At 50.8% G+C, this 21058-nt stretch overlaps 1 protein-coding gene across 14 annotated transcripts in view; it reads left to right on the top strand.

Moving 5' to 3' along the window:
- Positions 1–21058, top strand: part of Prkag2 (protein kinase AMP-activated non-catalytic subunit gamma 2) — a 240127-nt gene that overhangs the window by 115186 nt on the left and 103883 nt on the right. For 11 of the 14 annotated variants that reach the window (XM_063250773.1, XM_063250774.1, XM_063250768.1 and 8 more), the window contains one exon: positions 15916–16127. The exons of the other annotated variants lie outside the window; for them this stretch is intronic. In XM_063250773.1, coding sequence (XP_063106843.1) covers positions 15916–16127 — 212 coding nt within the window. The remainder of the gene's footprint in view (positions 1–15915; positions 16128–21058) is intronic. 14 annotated transcript variants of the gene reach the window in all.

Below are 21058 nucleotides of genomic sequence, written 5' to 3'. Positions count from 1 at the left end.
TAACAAGACCCTGTCTCAAAATAGGAAGTAAGAAGGGCTAGGGTACAGCTCAGTGCCAAGGTCCTGCTGGCCCTGGGTTCAATCTCCAATACCAAGAAAGAAAAAAAACAGAGGGGCTTACTCCCAGTTCAGGAGGCCAGATGTCAGAGAACAGTGTGCAGGGATGAAAAATTCCTGGATGTCCACCCAGCAACCACATCTGGATCTTTGGGGGCAGGGCCCAGAAATCTGTGCCCCACCCCACCCCGCTGCCCAGGCCTGGAGTCACATCTCTCTTGGGTGTGGGTGAGGCCCTGGAAGTGCTTATGAAAGGGCAGTTTCGATGCCACAGGCCTGGAGGACTTGGGATTTGCTGGGGGTCTCTGCCTGTCTCTCAGGGACCAGCCACACTCAGACCACATCCCCAGAGCAGAGACTGAAACCCCAACCGCCCCAAGGCCTGGGACCCTCCTTTCTCTGCTTTGCTCGGAGACAGAACTGAGCTGCTAAAGGTCACTTTCTACTGCCCTCGAGAGGGGAGAAAACATCTGTGATAAGTTATTTAATGACTCTTCTCCACCTAGATATTGAGACAAAAGCCACATTGCTCAGAGCTGCACTGCCAGATTCTGGCATAACTATTCCATGCATCTTGTATGAGCCAAATATTGGCAGGTCTAGAAGGTCACTGCTGTGGCTTCCTGCTTCTGCAGTTTGGGGGACACTAATTTATGAATTGCAGCAGTAGGCCCCTGCCCCCCCCCCCATTCCTCTTTTGTTTGCCTCCTCCTTTTGTTTGGCTCCCCTCATTTACTAGGTCCTAATCACCCCAGAAGAACCCCCACAGTCACATCTCTCCTTTCTTACCCCACCTTGAAAACATCTTTCTAGGTAACCAGGCTCCTGGCCTTTCTTAATTCCTCTTACTTTATGAGCACTTTCTCTTCTTCCAAACAGGATGCAGGCTGCTTGGCCGTGTAGCTGTATCTTTTGGTAACTCTCTCTGATCCTGAACTGCACAGGAGCTGTACAGTAAATACTGTCCCACTGGATAATTGATCGACTTCAAAGAAAAGAGTTTGAAAGGCCCTCTCCCTTTCTTGTTGTTGTTTTGTTTTGTTCTTGTTTTTTGTAGTACTGCTGATTTAGCCAGAACCTTCTCACCGAGCTACATGCCTAGTGCTTTTGTGTTTGAGCCAACGGTCTCACGAAATAGCTTAGTTATCCAGGTTGGGCTCAAACTTGTGATCCTCCTGCCTCGGCCTCTCTGAGGCACCACCATAGCCTTCTACTCTGCCACAGAAGACACCGCCCCATCCCAGGTCTAGGGATCTGAGCCTCGCCCGTCTCTCTGGGGTGAGCTGGGTGCTCGTGCCTGGCAGGAGCCAAGGCCACCCCATTCATCTGGCCAGCAACTGACAGCTGCTTGGGGCCCCCACACCAATAGGCAGCCCCTCCAGGGAAGGAGGCCTTTGTGGGGGATTTTCAGGAGACTTCCTGAAGGACCCTTGCCCAGATACACAGCCACACCCTCCCATTCTTTATTCATTGGCTTTCAGAGGCAGTTTGTCCTGATTCAGGGGTGCAGGGTCCAGGGATCAGAGAGTGGGTGGCCTCAAACACTGTACTTTGGCACTTAAGGCCACACCAGAGCTCCTAGAAAGAATTTTCTCTCCCACCGAAATGCCATGTGTATGCTTGTTGCTCACTGACACTGTGTTGGAGGGGATCCGATGGCAGGACCTTTCAATGGAGCTGGGATTCCATAGGGAACCACACGGTGTCTCTCCTTGGCCAAGGGCCCAGGTCCCAGGCATCTTGCAGGATTGCCAAGGGCCAGTGCCCAGTTGTGTACTCTGGCCACAGTGTAGGTTCCCTCCAAAGGGAACTTGGAGGCCGGGCTTGCAATAGTGTGTTGGGAGATGGCCCCAGAAAGCACTGTGAGGGACAGGGAAGTGGCACAGGGAGTGAGAAGAGCCAATACAAAGCCCACTATTAGTGGGGGCTGCCCTGGGAGCAGAGACAGGCTACTCGGGGACCTGGCACAGTGTGGCTGCAGGTGCCTCAGAATTATTCCTAGGGCCAGGGATTGGGCCATTTGTCCCCTCAAGTGGCCAGAGCTTACCCAGCGGAGGGCACTGAAGGACATTCTTGGATAGAGCTGAGGCAGGAAGCAGCGGAGCTCAGGCAAATGTGCCCAACTGCCAGTGCCTTCAGAAGAGGGCCAGCACCTTCAGGATGGGGACCAACAGGCCCCCATCATAGAAGTCAGGACAGAGGAAGACACCCAAACATGCATCCCTCTGTTTGGCCTCTGTCACCCACCTGCCTTCCCACCCATCTGCTCCCCCATACTCAACTTGTTCAGGCTCTTCCTGACCTTCCCTGATGGCAGTAGCAGCCACTTCTGGGGTCCCTCGGCCAGGTCGCCCCACACTCCTGTCTGCACATGGCTTGCCACCTCCAGTGCCCTTGTGTGCACCTGTCGGCTTCTTCCCATAGCCTCTTCTCCCCCTTCACCCACTGTCTTCTGACCACTTCAGGCTCCCCAGTTCTCGGCTGGTTCCCATAGGGGCCCTGGGAACAAGCCCTGCACCCCTGCACCGCAGTCCCCCATTGCCAGGTGTAGCTCTGACCCCTGTGCCCGATTTGTCTCCTCCTGCTGATCCAGACATCCTAGGCCACCTGGCTCCTCTCTCCACATCCACACGCCCCTGAGGACCATCCAGTTTTTAGCTCCGCACGGAGTATGTGCCTGGTGATAGAGGAGGGATCTGGGCCCACAGGTGGCAGCACCCGGCTCTCCTCTGCTGGAAACGCTGCCTGAGCTTACAGCAGCCTGGAGACGCCCCCACTTGGATTCTCCGTGGGCCTCAACATTGCAGTCCTTTTCCTCAAGTGTGACGGGCCAGTGTACCTGATCCAGAGGGCAAGGAGAGACTCGCCCAGCCGTGTCTTCCCTGCCACCTCCAACCTCCTTCCCAGCCTGGAGTTGTAAACTCCAGGACCTGCGTTGTTTTGTTTTGCTTTTTTAGTCCATGTTTGCGGTATATAACGATTTCTTTCCTTGTGGGAAGCAGGTGCATGTACTTACCTTCATGCTGGCTTCATCTTCCTCTTCTCTTGTCCGTCTCTTGGTCTCCTTCCCTTCTGCAAAAGCTCTCTACTATGTTTTTGGAAGTTTGATATGGCAAACTTGTGGGAGGTAGAGCGGAGAGCAATATCTTAAAACTGTCTGAGGGTGGGGGATGGTCTCCAAGCAGGAGGTAATCAGACCAGGAAGGAGGTCATGGTTCCTAATGGGAAGAACAGTGTCATAAAGGGTGAGGCCAGCATCCACAGAGAAGGGGCCGCCTTTGCTCCCCCAAAACCCGCACCTTTCCTCCTGCCCCATACCCCCAGAGCAGCCACTTTGCCACATCCACGTTAAGATCCCCAGGGCAGTGTGCTGTCAGCACTCCTGGCTGGAGAACCCAGTGCTGTCACAACTCTTGGAGCAGCCCCTACACACAGAGGCTGTGAGCAGGGCCAGGCAGGTACACCTGCTTTCCTCCTCCAGCACTGTTAGCTGGGCTGCACCTCGGCAGAAGCATGTGCTGCATGTTAAAGAAATAGAAGAAAGGAGGAGGTGGGGTCCGGGGAGGAGAACAAAGGCCTGCAGGGTGCTGGCAGCCCTGGTGGGCTGTAAAGGAAGCTCCCAGCCAGGCTAAGCCCTTAGGCAGCTCCAGTAGGCAACCTGGAACCCGTGCCCACAGGCATCATGCTGCCCTGGCACCCCAGAGAGCTTTCTACCCCCCGTGAGGTCTGTTTTCTCTGCCCTCAGGAGCCCCAGGCTGATGCTCCCAAAGGAGGCGATGCCCTCTTGCCTGCAGGGAATTAAACCCACGGGCCCATTCCAGGTCTGTGGGCCAGCCCTTGCAAAGTCACTTGAATGAGGACAAGAGCTGGTGACCAAGGCTTTAATTTACACAACACAGAGTCATCCGACTGTACCAAACTGCAGGCTCCATGCCCAGGGACACACCCCACCCCTCCTCCTGTTATGTCACCATGGCAGCCTCACCAGGTGTCATGTAAATGTCACATTACCCTTGGCAGGGCGTCTCAGCTAGCACATTAGAAACTTGGCCGTGGGGGGGCCAGGGTAGCTGACATCCCCTGGGCTCCCTCCCAGCCTCAGGCCTGCAGACCTGGGTCTCTGAGTCCCTAAAGGAAGGTTCTGCACTAGTATAGGCTAAGACGGCAGACCCCGGCCAGGAGGGACTCGGGCACCCCCAGGCAGTGCTTAGGAGAAAGACATGGGCAGTTATTCCTTGTGCTGGATCCTTAAGCATGGCTACTAAAGAGGAGAATAGCCTGGGAGAGTTGACCAGCTCCTGGGCGGGGCAAAGGGGTAACCAAACAGAGACAGCGCCAGGAGGGAGTTTTCAAGAAAGTACTTTGTGTGTCTGTGTATGTACACACATGCTGAAGACACTGGGTTAGAGGAGCTGCCACAAAAAGACAAATACAAAAGCCAAGAGTGGTGGTACATGGTCTGTCATCTCAGCACTTGGGAGGCTGAGGCAAGAGGATCACAATGAATTTGAAAGCAGCCTGGACTATACAGCAAGTTTAAGACCAACCTAAACTACATAGACCCTGTCTTAAAAAAATTACTGCACAGATGCACTCATATGAGGTCCCCAGAGTCCTAGACAAAGAACAATGGGGGAGGCGAGGCCATCACTGTTGATTGGATGTGAGTTCTGGGGTGCAAAGGTAAAGGGCCCACGATTGCACGTGTGTGTGCTTAAAAATGGCTAGCATGGTAAATTGTGTGCTATGTGCCTTTTAACACATTAAAGATAAATTTTTAAAGATTAGGCAAATTTGATCACCAGCATCAGAAGGCCTTGACCCTGGCAAGAGCATTAGGTGGCAGCTGTGTCTACCTGTAGTCATCCTAGGCAAAGTCCTGAGAGCCAGTCTCCTGAGCCTAGGATGCCCCCACCCCCACCCACTAGGCCTCCCTTTCTCCTCCAGCCGAAGCACCCAGCTCTCTCCTGCTCTGCTGTCTTCCCATCAGTCAGAGGGGCAAGAAGCAGGTCCCAGCTGCCTGTGCCCAGGAGGGTTCTGAGGGCCTGAGCGACAGTTGTCTGTGCTCAGAGAGCCCTGTCATGGCTCCATTCTGTCTGCTGGGGGAGATGACCTTGGGGATATGACCTTGGGGCCGGAGGAAAGGTCTCAGCTGCTCTTCTCACCTTGGCACCAAGGCAAGCCCTCTGCCTTTGTGCTGGGGTGTCTCCATCAGAAAGGACTCCAGGTTGCTTGTGCCCCGCCCCCCGAGGCAGACACTAGCCCCCACTTCATGTTGGAGCACTTTCTGTAAGAGTCAGGACTACGGAGGTGTGATGGACAGACAGCAAATCCACTCTTCGGTGCTGCATTCTGACACTTCCAACAAACTGATGGCCGTGTGATTCCCTCAACAGAGCCACAGAGCAAGTGTCACCCCAGACACCCCACTGCCCTCCATCCACATCAGGTGTTTTTCTGTCCTCTCTGATTTGCTGTTCCAGAATGTCATAGAAATGGAAAACACAGCACACAACCCTCATGATCCGGCTTCCTTCTTTTACCAAATATGCTTTGGATTCTTCCCATGCCTCTGCACAGATCAAGGTTCTTCCTTTTTATTTCTGTTGTGTTCTTTGTATGCATGCAGCAAGTGGTTGGTTAACTCTCCACTAAAGGACATCTGAGTTGTTTTCAGTTCAGGGCAACTATGACGAAAGCCACTGTGAATATTTGTATTCAGATCTCATGTAAACATGCCTTCCTTTCATCGTGAATGACATTACTGAGGTGCATGGTCCATGAATGTTTATTTCCAAAAGAATATGGAAACCATCTTCTGAAGCAGCCATATCATTTTGCATTCCCACCAGGGTTATTGCTCAGATCATCACCAGTACTGAATGTTGTTTTTTTTTTAAATGATGGCTAACCTGACATGTGTGTGTACGGCAGTATTTTATTGTGGCTTTAAATTACATTTCTCTAATGAGAGATGATGCTGTTCACATGTTTATTTGTAATATGTATATCTTCCTTCCTAGCATATCTAAGTCTTCTGCCTTTTTCTTGTTTTTTATTATTTTTATTGGTAGATCTTTATATGTTATAGGCCTTTATCATTTTTGTGATTTGCAAGTATTTTCTCCTAGCCATTTCTGTCATTTTCTTTCTTTCTTTCTTTCTTTCTTTCTTTCTTTCTTTCTTTCTTCTATGTTTTCTTTTTGGGTTTTTTGAGATAGGTCTCACTATATCCCAGGCCAGCCCTCAAACTCACAGTGATCCTCCTGCCTCAGCCTCCCAAGCTTTGCGATGACAGGTATGCACTTCACACTCGGCTTCTTTTTTCATTTTCTTAAGAGTTGTTTGAAGTTGTAAATTTTTATATGATGCAGTTTGTCTGTCTGTTATCTTGTGGGCCGTGACTACTGGTGACTTTGTTAGCAAAAGTGTCCCACATCTGTACTGAGGGCACCTCTCAGGCAGGGACTGTGTGCCAGAAACCATGCGTGCTATGTGCAGAAGGTGCAGCAAAGATCAGGGCTCATCCCACTGTGAGACCAGCTCCAGGAAGAGATGGTGCGAAGGCCACAAGTCCTAGCTGGCTCCATGGAAGCCTAGGGGACCTGCCCTGCCCACTCCTCCGTTGCTGCCTATTGTAAACTCAAATATTGAGTTCAGTCATCCAAGTATTGTAATCCTCTTTCTAGTTTTCCTCACAATCCAAAAGGTTGTATTTGTAATCCCATTGAGACATCACTGGAATCCTACCCAGTTAATTCCAACCTACCACCACCAATGCCACCCATGGTGAGAGTAAAGACACCAAGACATGTTCTAAGTTAAGGGCAGCCAAGGGGTCCTAAATTCAATCCCTGTGAGGACATGTGGACAAAGGCCTTGACCCCAGGCCTCTCCCAGAATTTATTATCTTGTGAAGGAGGGTGGCTCAAAGATGAATGACAGTGAGGACGGGGGGGGGGGGGGGGGGGGACGGGAATAATGTGAATAACTTGAGCTGGCTGGCCAGGTGCAAGATTGGCATCTCTGTAAGTTGCAGAGATAAAGATATGCAGAAGGATCAATTTACATAATCCAATTAAGGGAGCAGTGGAATTGTTTTGGGGAGTTATCTCTTTGGTTTGTGATATGCAGACTCTTGTGCTCTGGGGAGTCACAACCTCTTATCTTGAGGCTCTACCCAGTTGACATTTCCAGAGCTATTTGCTCTAACATCTCCCGTGCTCAATCCTGTATTGTGGAGAACACTGTTCAAGGAAACAGCACTGTCTGATGGCGATAGACTTTGCACATTAGCACCTCAGCTAGCCTTATTTGCAATGCTCGGAGCCAACTGAAGAGAGAAGGAAATACCCTAGCCAGCCTTTTACATATCAGTATAAGGAAGTGAGTCTCCAAAGAATCGGAGTGACAGTAATTGTTTTGGATTCAGAGGGCGTCCCTGGAGTTGGCTCCCACAGCTGCCCCTTCTCTGTGCTGTGGACCATGGCTGTACTGGCCCAGCCTCCCTCAGGCCCAGGGTTAACTCGGCATGAACTTCTGGGGGAAACAATGTGGAGAAAGCAGAACGGATTGCCAGAGGTGGATGGGGAGATGAGGTATGTGAAAGGGACAGAGCACTTTGCAAGCCCTGGAAGCCCTAACTTGGCAGCTCAGGGTTCCCTGCCATGAGACAGTCTACACTGGAAGCATGAGACATTCCGAGACTCCCTTGCACTGAGTTGTTACATCTCTATGAAAAACACCAGAAACAATCCCATTGGAAGAGGAAGCAGTCTTCTTTTATGATGGCCCGGAACCCCCACAGTGGCTGTACTGAGGGATAAAAATCAACCTTAGGCATGAGGTTGTGGTTTATCTCTGAAAGAAGGCAGCGAGCTCTCACTTCGCCAGGAGACATGTGACGCCCATTGAGGCCTTCCTTTGCCTTGTTCTGCATGGAGACAGTAGCTGTCTATCATTGCAGGCAGGTGACAGTGGCACTCACAAGCCCTTTCTTCCTGGTGTCAATGAGGAGATCTGAGAGCTCACAACAGAGCCACAGACTCGAGCTCCAGGGCAGAGGTGGTGGCTGGACCCTTTCTGGGCCTCCCCAGCCCAGCTCAGTAGCACCTTGCATCCAGAGGACCTGGCAAGTAGGTGTCAAATGATGTGTTGAGTCAACAGAGCCCCAGGAGAGCCCTGGTTACAGGTCCCGTGACAGCCGGCTACAGCCAGCTCCCTGAGTGGGTGCTCTGGTCTAGCGTGGGGTACCCAGGGAAAGGTGGGCAGGAGGACACAGAAAGAGGCTCCTGGCTCCTAGCCCTGAACTCTTCCTCTTCCTTCTCCCTTGCTGAGTGGTGTTCACATCATGATGCCCACAGAACAGCATGATCTGTGTCCCCAGGGAGCTGTAACCGGGAAAGGCCAGGACATACCTGGGAGGGATGAGGGAGGGTTCATCTCCAGCCTCTCACCTGCCCTGGGTCCGACAGAGGCTGGAGTGACCCCAGGATAAGGATACCCAGCCTAGGGAGGGGTCCAAAGTAGGACATCAGAGCAGAACTGGAGGGGCTACACTCTCAGGCAGGGAACCCCACCATCTGTGGGTGGGGAGAAGCTCCCGACATGGTCCTGAGCAGATCCAAGTAGCTCAATGGCAGAAAGCATAGGAAAAACTCAAGACACAATTTCACTGGAAACGTCAGTGTGGCAAGTCCCAGGCATTGTCTAGATTTATTATCACACTGATTTCCCACCTAATCATCAGCCCCACTTTCCCCTGGGAGGGTCCCTTGGAGATTTTTGAGTTTGGGGATTCAGACATCAAGCAGCGTTGGCACAGCTACCCCTAAGCTGGCATGGTGGGACTCAAGCTGCCCCACAGGAAAGGGAAGTGCTAGTGTTGAGACCCTTTGGAACTGGTATTCTGACATCCTTGCTTTGGGCATTGGGATTGCCTTGACGTTGTTTTAGAAGCAGAGTGAGCAAGAAATGTGTTACCATGGTTCACTTGTGAATCTCAGCAGATTATCAGAAGGTCCTGGGACCTCCAAAAGTTTAAGAACCACTTCTTTCTCAGGTTCTTGGGAGCTAGAGTTTCTAAAATGTGGTTAACAACTAGGAATCCCAAGTGGGGCTGGAGGCAGCACAAGTGTACTGGTTGACACCTTAGAGACACCCGTATGTGCTGGGCAAGTGGCTTGAATATTAATGCTTTATAAACAGGTGTCCTGGAGAAATCAGGGTCAGGATGACTTTTCTGTACTTGTGTAGGAATCCACTCTTGGTCTGCACTGTTTGTTCCAGCAGCAGTGGTCCGGTCCCCAGGTATGGAGGAGAGTGGGCACTGGAGAAGCAGCCCAGGCATATCCAAACTGTGCAGACTGTCCAACTGTGCGGACTGTCCAACTGTGCAGACTGCAAACCTGTGACTATGGGCATCACATCAGCCAGTGCCATTGTGTGCTCTGTCCTGTGACTGCACACACCACCTTCTCCCCAACTTTCTGTAGTGTGGCAGGTTTCAGAATAGAAATGGAGTTGATTGTGTCAAGCAAAAACAAATAGAGCCAGGAGATGTGCCTCACAGAAGCATCACAAAAGGCTCTGCCAGGGCCATGGCTTTTGCACAAAGACCACTGCCACCAGCACATGCTTCCCAAGAAAAGCTGCCCAGCAACTGGCTGTCCAGTCACTGAGCTGATGCCACCCTGTATTGATCCCTGTAACCATGATAACTGACTCAAAGCAACCTGGCCCCAAGGCACACAGCACAGCTTAGCCTGGAGCCCATTCCCACGGCCCACTCTCCATTCCTGAGTACAGGCTTTGATCTTTGTTGCTCTCTCCTAGTGGTGTTTAGGTTGACAGTGGTTATACTCAGTATCTGAAAGCCCCATGGCACAGGGAGAGGGTGCCATGCTGGGGCTCTGCTACCCCCTGCTCCTGGGCCTGATGTGGGTCCAGGGCTGACCCTTTCCCTCCTCTATAAAAGGAAGGTGATGAGATGATTGTCCCAAGAAGTCCTTGCTGATTCTGACCATCCATGATCTCTTGGTGGGACTATCTGGATTCTATCGTGGTCAGCAGAATTGATCTACATGGCACCAGGTGGATACTTACCACATTTGTAATTCCACAAGTACCCATTACCAGAGGGACTGAGGTACTCACATGTCCCTTCTAGTCTTAGCAAATTACTTTTCAGAACCATTTCATACTGCAAATAATCTATTCTTGAATGGCTTCCAAAGCTCCTGATGAGCAGTTCCTCTCCTCCCTTCCCTTTGGCCTTAGCTTCCCAGGGCTCTGCACTGTTGTCTCTTGCTCAGTGAGTATCTGGATTATGTTGGGTCAGTGGAGTGGAGCTCTGACCTCCAGCTGTGCTCAGAGAGGGTACAGTTCTTCCAAAAGCCAAGGCAGCCTACAGAGGCCTAGACCATGGGCTGAGACTACCTTGAAGTGAGCTCGCAAGATTCCCATTTCTTTCTCCAAACCTCAATTTCTTTCTATTTTGTTTTGCTGAAACTCGTATGAACTGTGAGCCAGAATAAACCCTTTTTCCTTTACTTGCCAGTGTCACCTATTTTGTTCCAACGAGGAGAGTGACCGAGACAGAGCTCCTGCTCAGAATGCTGAGCTTCCACCCATTTTCTGGGAGCCAGATGTCCGCCCCACCAGCCCCGCCCCACCAGGCCTCTCTGTCAGGTGCAGAGTCTGAAATGCAAAAATTATTGATATTGATATTGAGCTGACTATTAACTGGCGAGGTACAGAATGCTGTCTGACTTCCTTTTAGAAGAATAAGTAGTATCCTAGAAAGTCTCCAGCTTTGCCACCCTGAATGTGCCTGATCTCAGAAAATGAGATAAGCAGGGTTGGGCTGGATGAGAGCAAACATCATGAAAGAAGCATGTTTTGTTTTGTTAACAGAAAGAAGTTTTTTTTTACCATAAATGTTACCGTAATCTTTTGACTCTAAAATAACTCCTGTGTTTTCTAATGTATTTGGAATAGTTTTAATGATAAGACTATAAAACTTTTTTAGGACCTGTATGCAAAGTTGCAGCCAAAGCCTTACTCTGAATTAATATATGGCTTGACAGTGATCTCAGGAGGGTCCACTGCTGCTGGGTTATGCTGACATCTGTGCCAGTACTCCACCAAGTGCCTGGGGACTCTGCCCTGAGAGAGGGTCCTAGCGGGTGGGGAGGACACTCGGCCCCCAGGAAATGGGTGGTATTGTAGCATTCTGAGCAGGATCTCTGTCTCAGTCACTCTCCTCATCAGGACAAAAATGCATGACACCCACAAGTTAAAGAAAGAAGGGTTTATCTCAGTCCACAGTTCGTAGAGGGTTCAGTCCATAATTGTCTGATTCCTAGTCAGGACAGCGTGGCAGACCTGGTGGAGGAAAAGCTGCTCACCTCATGGCAGACAGGAAGCAATGAGGGTCAAGGGAGGAGCCTGGAAGAGAGATTCTGCCTTTTCCAACCAGGCCTCTCTGCCTGTCAACAAGTTAGCTATAAGCCCTATAATCAGTTGCCTTCCAAAGATCCTGCGTATGAACGCATGAGACTTTAGAGGGACATCTAGATCTAAACCATAACAATCTCAAAGCAGCTGGGAAGCCACAGAGGAACTCAGGCCAGCTGGCCTGCACCTAGAGCCCAGGGAGAAAGAGTGAGTCAGGGATTCTCTGAATGCAGTTGTCCTTAGCTGCAAGAAGGGAGCCTTCCATCTGAAGGGAACGTAGAGGTCAGAAAACAGAAACCTGGCTCTCTCCCCAGAGAAGGGACCTGTGAGAGAGCTGAGGCCTGAGGACTGTGGGGAGCTGGCAGTTATTGAAGTTACTGAAGAAGAAACATGAGGAAGTTAGGTGAAGTCAGTGGTTCCCAAACCCCCTGCATTGCCTTAAAAATCTCAGATCCCCAGGATCCGCTCAGCCCCACTCAACCCATCTTCAGACCCCAATCGTGGATGCTCAAAGCTCCAGGTGATCTTGGCCCTGGCAAGGAATGGAAACTGTGCAAATTCCTTCTAGAGTCCCACTTCCAGTCACTCCCCTTAGTGGGCCCCTGTGCCGTGTCAATCCTGTGGCTAGTTCTGGGTCAAATTCCACCTGGCAGGCACTGGCTAGGCAGTTGCTGTGTGGGGCAGACAGGTGGTGACCTGCAGCCCTCTGGGAATTCAGAAAGGAACATAGCTGGCCGTGGCACTGCAACCTGCACTGCAGCTGAACATCCCAGTCCCTGACAGCACCTTACCAGGTCCAGCCACTTCCCTGGAAAGCATGCCATTGACCGAGGCTGGTAGCCCAAGGACCCGCTCTGTCACCTAGATGCTCACCAGCCCTGGATCTGAACCTGACTCTGAACCTTGCAGTAGTACCCTCTTTTTCTATACTTATTAGTCAGTTCTTTATTGTTGATAACCAAAATTTTGGTTATTATGACCCAAATACCCAGTACCCACTACAAATTTCCTCTAAGCAGGAAAGGGTTAATCTGGCTTACGTTTTCAGGGGATTCAGTTCATGGTTAACTGGCTCAAAGGCAAAAGTATCATGGCAGCAGGGGTCCCATGGCCTGTATCTTGATTACTTTGGGCCACCCCAATGGATTCTGTATCCCACCCTTGGGATTCTATGATAATATGGTCATCTGAGACTGTAGCCTTTGAGTGATGTCCTGAGCCAGCAGAAACCCAGAGGCTGGTCCTACAGTGTACCCCACCCCACACTCTAGCATCACACACTGCTGTGATTCTCTATGATGTGTAAACATCCATGTAAGCATCCCCTAGCCAGTGTCAACTGCCCACCCATGCTTCTCCTTCTGTCCTGGATCAAGTCTGCCCTCCTTGTCACCACAGCCCCTATGCAAGCAAAGGCTCAGTGACTCCGGCTCTTTCTTCACACTGCAGGATGCACAACCATCTGGTCTACCTGTTGTACTCCTGCCAACATGAGGGCTGGCTTTGCTCTGAGGCCCACAGCTGGCAAGTGAGCAAATCCAACCTGAGCATGCGGCCCTGATGTCCAACCTCACTTCTTCCCTGCGTGACTGTCCTTTAGGCTGGCACTCACTTCTGACCAGTGGCACCACTGTCCTCTTTTGTCCTCCCCATTCTTCCAGATGCAGCTCCCACTGACATGGACAGCCAGGCCCTGCGAAGTCACCAGCTCTGGCTCCCTGGTGTCTGGCGCCACTGATGTGGGGTCTGTATGGCTGCCAGTGGCACTTTCTGTCACTCACTGGGGCTATTCACACGGCCTGGCTGTGGCCCTGGAGAATCAGAGGAATTGTTCACCCTCAGGCTGGCAACAGCCCCACCCAGAGTGAGGGAGTCTTGGAAGACATCGTCACCTCTGTGTCCTGTGGCCTGTTCCAAGGCTTCTGCTGCCATGGCCTGGTCCTGTCGAGGCCCTCAGGAAGTTTACTTGTCTCAGGGGCACAAATCTTCACTTTCCAGGGCAGGAGGGCTCGCTGATGTTTCTGTGAGCCCTCTACCACGTCCTGCCGCAGGCCTGCTCTCTTCTCCAGGCTCCTCCTGCTTCCATGCTACATGCACTGGGTGCTCTGTGGTCGGGACAAGGCAGTATCTGGCTTGCTGTGAGTTTTGTTCTTGACCAGTTCCCCAGCCAGGCAGAAGGGTAAGACTTCTCCCTATCTCCTAGCCTGCTCCTCCTGCCATGCAGCTCTGTGTGGCCGTAGGCTTGACTGGCCAGCAGACACATAACTGTCACAACAGATGAGAGGAGGTTTCCCCTACGAGGAAGGGGAAAGCAGTGGGGCTGAAGCCACAGTGGCCCCATTTGCTCCTTCATTTAGCAACCTTGACACTAAACATTCAAAACAGAAAGTTTAGGAACATGGCTCTGACCCGCCCTGGGGCCTTGCCTAAGCCAGCGTCCCCAGCAGGGAGACAGTATCCACGGGGTGAAAGCCTCCTTCTTGCTCGCTGATGTGTGCCTTCCCTTCCAGCTGGTGAGAAGGAAGCCCATCCTGCCCATCAAGAATGCCCAGGCACCAGGCCCCAGCCCACCCCCAGCCCCACCACCCTCTCCTGCCTTTCAGGCACCTGGGGCCTTCCCAGCTTCCTTCCTGCTGCCAACAGTCTTTCTGTCTGTAAGTGGGCATCAGGGACACCCGCAGGGCTGGCGTGTGTGACAGCACTCTCCAGACAATGCCTGCTGGAGTTCCAGGACTGGACCCGAGCCATGTAGAGGGACCATATTTGTAGTTCCAAGAAGGTTCCTTCCCCGTCCCCCTAAACTACTCACAGCTCTGACATTTCACCCTTCTCTTCCCCTCACAAGTTTCCCTTCCCCTGCTCTAGTCTGGATGTTGAATATCACTCAGTATCCATGAATGGAGGCTTGGTCCCAGCTTGGCCACTGTTGGGGGTGATGGACCTTTAATAGGCTGGGTCCACAAAGAGGTCTTCTGGTCCCTGGGTGTCTTTTCCTCTTCTGTCTTTTGTGTCCTGGCCATGAAATTATAGGTTTTGCTCTGTCATTCATTCCTGCCATGTTTTGCTGCCACTGGCCAAGAGCAATAGAACCAATAATTCTGCATGAATCCTCCAAAACTCTATGCATCTCTTCTTCCTATAAGACACTTGAGTTGCTTCCAGGCGCACCCTAATCCAGCAAACATCCCCATAACTTGGTTATTCTGCAAAAATCCTATTTCTAAATGAGGTCACATTCACAGACAACAGGAATTGAGACTTCAGTGCCATCTATTCAAGTCACACGTTTGTTGGGCAGGGCTGTCCCTCCTGATTCTTCCTTTTTGTCACGTGACATCCCCCCACAGCACTGACTTTGGTGTTGGTCAGACACTTTGCAAGCATTCCTGTGAAAAACCCCAATCAATTCGGCAGAGCAAGGTTTGCTCTTGGCTCGTGCCTGGGAAGAGTAGAGGGGAACAAGTGGATCCGGCCAAGTGGCAGAAGAGGGGACTGACCAAGGAGGATGTGGGTTACACCATGTGACATCAGGACCTTGTGAGCATCCCCCTAACAAGGGGACCTCTAGGGCCTAATTGGGGTGCAAGGGAAGTTCTGACCCTGCAAATCTAAGAGAGTAGAAGTAGGTTTACAAAATTGCCTGGTACTAAGAAATATACCATCAGGTGTTCTTTTCTTTCTTTTTAATGCAGTGCTCTGTGGGTCTCTATAATTTTGCTCTGATGACTACAGAACCTGGAAAAGCTGTCGCTGCTATTGGTGCATAACATACTTCTATTATTGATCTCTTTATGTAAATATAAATACACACACACACATATATATATATAAAGTTGAGACTTTTAGAAACTTTAACCATGTCATCAACTTTGGAAAAAGTTATCCCAGTTACCACATTGAGTTGGCATTATACATAAATTAATAGCCATGCTGGTCTAGAAATGTTAAACTCAGTTTTTTTCCCCATTTGTGAAGATTTGACATGGTGTCTTTAATATTCAGGTCTTCTCTAGTGAGTTTGGTACGGAAACTAATAAAGTATTCTGTCAACAACGACGAAGAAACAAGTTACTGCCGAGGTGCCACACACCTCTGCAATCCCTGTACTTGGTAGGCTGAGGCAGGAGGTCCACTTGTGAGTTTGAAGTCAGCCTGGGCTCCATAGTGCATTGCATAGCAGCCTATCTTTTTTATTTTTGGTGCCGGGGATCGAACTCACAATTTCGCGCTTGCCAGGCAGGCTCTTATACCACTGAGCTAAGTCCCCGGCCCTCACAGCCTGTCTTGAATGAATGATTCTGATTGCTGCCACTGGAGGATTTGGGCTCTTAGAAGAGGAGGAGCCTCTGATGCCCGCCTCCACCCAGCCAAGCTTCTAACAGGCCCTGTGTCTTCCCACAGCTTCCAACGTCTCCTCTTCCCCATCCACTCCCACCCAAGTGACCAAGCAGCACACGTTTCCTCTCGAGTCCTACAAGCAGGAACCTGAGCGCCTGGAGAACCGCATCTATGCCTCCTCGCCACCAGACACCGGCCAGCGCTTCTGCCTGGCCTTCCAGAGCCCGACCAGGCCGCCACTGGCCTCCCCCACGCATCACGCTGCACCCAGAACTGTAAGTCTGGGCCCTTTCCGTGGATGAGACTGTACAACCTGGGCGTTGGACTGCTGCCATCCCCATGCTGGCTCTGTCTCAGCCCATGGCTGAAGCTGTGCTCTGCTGGCTTTTGTGGTTTAATTTGTCATAAAGCACAGATCAGGGAAAAATGGCAAGGGTGGGGTGGGCAGATAGCAATCAGGAAATGCAGCAAGGTTAGCTCCGTAGGAAGTGCTGCAACATCAGCCCATCACGGAAAGCTTTCTGATCAGCCTTCTTCTTATTTATGTTTTTGGTTACTGGCATGAGACCCAGGACCTGTGTACTGAGCTGTATCCTCAGTCTTTTTTTATTTTTACTCAGTTGCTAAATTGCCCAGGCAGGGTTTGAACTTGTAGTCCTCCTGCCTCAGCCTTCCTGAGTGCTGGGATTATAGGCATCGCCACCGCACTGGGCTCCTCCATCCGTCTTAAAAAATCATACTTCGAGCCAGGGATTTAGCTCAGTGGCACAAGCGCCTGCCTGGCAAGTGCAAGGTCATGAGTTCAATCCCTGGTACAAAAAAAAAAATACTTTGAAAGATTGTTTGGATATACCTTGGTTATTAAAAGTAAAATGTTATAGGCAAAGCAAAAGAAGAACAGTTTTAAGATTTAAAAATCCAGGGCCAAGGAGATAGTTCAGTGGCATAGCACCTGCCTGGCAAGTGCAAGGTCTTGAGTTCAATTCCTGTTATGAAAAAAAATGGACTTAAAAATCCAACATTGTGTTGACTTTGGCTGTTTTCTTAGAAAGGTCAGCCTTGTTTTGTTTTGTTTTGTTTTGTTGGAGACAGAATCTTGTGATATAGTTCATGCTGGCCTTGAACTCTCAGCAATCTTCCTGTCTCAGCCTCCAGAGTGCAGGGTTACAGATGTGTGCTACCATGCCTGGCTGAGGGCAACCTTTCAGAACTGAGTATGATGACAAGTGTCATTGTGACTTTCTAAGGATTGGCTGGGAAGGACCAGGCCATGTTGACGGAGGAAGCTGGCTTTGCCACACTCCTGCACGTTCTCTGCATCAATACAGGGGACCCCAAGCTTGGTGACCCCATTCACCATGGCCTATATGACATGCTGCAGGGACCAGTGCCCTCCCATGCCCAGCATGCGTGTAAAAATCGTGTCATCTGTGCTGGCTATGTGGAGGGGACCAGTCCATTCAGTTGTTGTGCTGGGGGCTGCCATGACAGCATAGCAGCCACAGAGCACTGGTCTGAGGACATCTGAGGCCTGCATGTGTCTCCTCAAACATTTCTCACCATCATCACTTACTTAGAACACCACAGACAGTGTCCACACTGTGCAGACCATCAATACTGCTTAGGGACCAAAGACCAGAACAGTACTTGTGTGGGACAGATAGCAATTTTTCCCCAACCATTCTGAGCTACGCTTGGTGGAATCCACAGCTGGTGGTGTCCGCAGATGGAGAACCAGGTGCATCACACACCGCATACCATAACACAGCAGCAATTTACCGGCCACAGTACTGGAGAGCACCAGTCAAAACCAAGGCTTCCAGAGTCACACACCCTCCAGTGCTCCAGGAGGCACCCGCCTCTCCCAGCTGCCACATGCCTTGGAGTTTCCTGGTCTGTGGCAGCTTCTCCAACCCCTACCTCCATCTCCCTGCAGCAGTCTCTCCTGTGTCTGCTGGTCACCACCCTAATGACCTCATGTTCTCTGATTCGATCAGCCAAGATCTTGTTTCCAAATAAAGTCACTTTCACAGGGACTGAGGGTTAACATGCCAACACATCTTAAGGGACACAATTAAACCCATCACAGTTGTTTACAGGACTGGGCAAAGATGTGCCCGCCAAGCAGAAAACACAGCAGACTATTCTTGTTCCTTCAGCTGTGGTTTGATTCAAGGCGGCCTTGGCAAAGCGTCCGTTTAAATGGCCAGGGCCAGGCTGCAGGTACTGCTCTTGCCTGCATAGTGTGCACCGTCCCTGGCAGGAGCCCAGGGCCAGGTGAACAGGCCCAGGAACGCTGGGAAGTGGAGCCAGGGGAGGTGGACAGACAAACGGGCCCCTGTGGGCATGAGAGAAGGGTGTGCAGGCAGTGAGGGTTGCCACCAAGCTGGTCCAAAGTGGCTGAAGGGCTTAAGTATGGGAGTCGTGAAGGAGAAGCTTCTAAAAAAAGAAAACGAGCCTGTGCTTGGGGCTGGGGATACACACAGTGAAGAAGGCAATGTTTACACCGCTTGGGCCAGCCCTGCAGAGGGCAGGTGTCTGGCAGAGACAGGAGGAGGAAGCATCATCCTGGGGGTTCAGAGTTCAGCCCCTAGAGGCAGGAACCAGGTGGAGGTCGTCCACCTTCTGGAGCATAAACAGCTGGGTCTTTTTGTTTTTTAATTTTTCTTTTTATTTGTACATGTTTGTGGTACATAATGATCACATTGCTCACAGGGCGTTGGTACATGTGTGTAACGTGTCTTAACTCTTTTTATGTCCTCTTCGCCTCCCTCTCCACCATCTCTTGGTCCCCATCCCATCTGCAAAAGTTCCCCCTGTTTCCTGTTATCTGTCTTTTACTTGGCTCTTTAATATACTTACACCATGGGACTCTCAGAACCATTTCTGTCTTCCCGGGCATTTAGCAAGCGCTGGCTAGAGAGGCAGTAGAACAAAAAGACTCCAAAGGGGACGCTGGGCGGCCTGCCAAGGACTCAGGCAGTGAGAGGAGCTAGTGTTGCCAGAGTACCCCTGGCCTGGCTGCCCAGTGGGCGGTGGCGCCAGGGAGGAGCCGCAGCATGGGATGACGACACCTTCCAGGCAGAGGGATGGGGTGCTGGCGTCCGCGCCCCCGCCCCCCCGTCTCAGGCCAGATCTGTGCAGAAGCCAAGGGTGAGAGAAGGTAGGAAGGGTGGGTCCAAAATACAGTTCTGGGGGAGGCCAGGAGGAACAGGGAGGTAGATGTAGAAAGTCCCTCATTGACTAATGACAATTGATAGACCAACTCCATTTAAGGAGAGATGCTAAAAGAGAAAGCCATCATTTTGATTGTAGGTTACTCAAAGTAGAGGGCACCAGACACAGAGGCAGGTCCCACAATTCTGTGATGTTTCCCACAGCAGCCTTGTGTTGGGGACCAGCCTGGAGCTATGCCCAGTTTAACTGGAGGAGCCCCAGAAGTGGCACTGGGTATCGGCTCACCTTCTCTGTCAGTGTGACCATAAGTAACAATCTTCACCATGTGTGGTTTGTACCACTGAGGCCCTTGATCAGGTCCACAGCATGGGGTCTCACAGGCTCCTACAGTGGCCCTGGGGCCACAATGCACATGTCATTTGCCATGTTCCTCACTCAGCTGTGAACAGGGAGATGTGCCCTATCCCCAACACAGCTGACAGCATGCAACAGCAGAGGGAGACCCCATGAGTCACTGAACAAGAGGCAGTGCGTGCACAATGGAAGATCATTTGGTCCTAAAAGGAAGAAAATTCAGACAGACACTGCAACCTGCAGGAATTGGTGGACACTGCTGAGTGACAGGCCAGGCACTGAAGGATGCACACTGGACAATCTACCTAAAGGAGCTCCCTACAGTGGTCATATTCATAGAGATCAAAAGTAGAGGGAGTCGCCAGGGGCTGGGGAGGGACACAGCGTGTCACTTTGGCAAGATGACAAGTAGTGGAGATGGACAGTGTGACAGTTTCGTGGCTCTATGTGTGTGTACTAAGTCCACTAAACTGCCAGGCGAGGTGGTTTACACCTATCAACCCAGAACTCGGAAGGCTGAGGCAGGAGAATCGCCTTAATTTTGAGGTCAGTCTGTGCCACGTGCTAAGCTCAAAGCCAGCCTAGGCCACATAGCAAGATCCGTCTCAGAAAAGGAAAATGCCACCAAGCTCTGTATTTCAGAGTGACCAGTGGTTGACGTTATGCTGTGTATATTTTACCACAATAAAAGAAAGAATGCCTGGTCTTGTCAAGAAGATGATGTTCACAGACTTTGAGATTCAGAGAATCAGAGCACTCAGCCACAGCTCCCCACTTTTTTAAATGATTTGTTTCAAGACTTGGAAGAGGACGTCCCCACTGGACACCTGGCCTTAAAGAAACCCTGAATCCAGCCGGGCACTGTCATTGCCTGGGGCTTCCAAGGGCTCCCTCTCCAGCCCAAGTCTGCTTTTAGCTGTGAGGCCGGTTGTGGTTTCCGTTCTTACCCAATTTGTCCCTTCGTGATTGGACTGGGGACCTGGGGATGTAGCTCAGTGGTGGAGTGCGTGCCTGGCATATGCAGGCTCTGGTTTGATCCCCAGCAACAACAGTAATGGTTGTATTTTGTTGGATGTCTTTGTGTCTAAATTCCTTAGAAGCATCACTGATTTTACACATTTTGCTACCAGCATAATCTTCATGGAGAGATGTGTGCTGCCTAAAAAATAGTTTGATGTCATTTACTTCTGCCTTTTTGTTTAAAGATGCTGTGGGAAACGCTGACCATAAAGATCGCCTCTCTAAAATCAGTTCCCATGAATTTTATTCTACAATTAGAAAAGAGCAGAAGAAGCCATCACGTTTAGTAGATGAGGGCCAGGGATGTAGCTGAGTGCACAGTGCCTGCCTGGCAAGCACAAGGTCCTGAGTTCAATTCCCAGTACCCCCTCCCCTATAACAGGTGGTACTCACATGATTATAAAGTGCCTGTGGTGTGCCAGGAACAGTGCTGCTGTGGGTGATGGGATAATAACAAACAAGTGAATTGTGCTTATGGGACAGTGACAGAGTTGTTTTATTCATCACCTGATTAACAGCACTGGACATGACCCACAGAAGGGTTTCAGAAAATAACCCCAAACTGAACACAGAAAGAAGCTTTCCAATTTCCAGGAAAATGGCAGAGCAGTAAGCTGCAGAGAAAACAGCCTCTCTGAGTGTCACCATCCAGATG

The sequence above is a fragment of the Cavia porcellus genome, unplaced genomic scaffold (assembly GCF_034190915.1).
Source record: "Cavia porcellus strain 051 isolate PalLab524CR breed Dunkin Hartley unplaced genomic scaffold, mCavPor4.1 scaffold_6, whole genome shotgun sequence".
NCBI lineage: Eukaryota > Metazoa > Chordata > Mammalia > Rodentia > Caviidae > Cavia > Cavia porcellus.
This window is presented reverse-complemented; position numbering and strand designations above follow the sequence as displayed.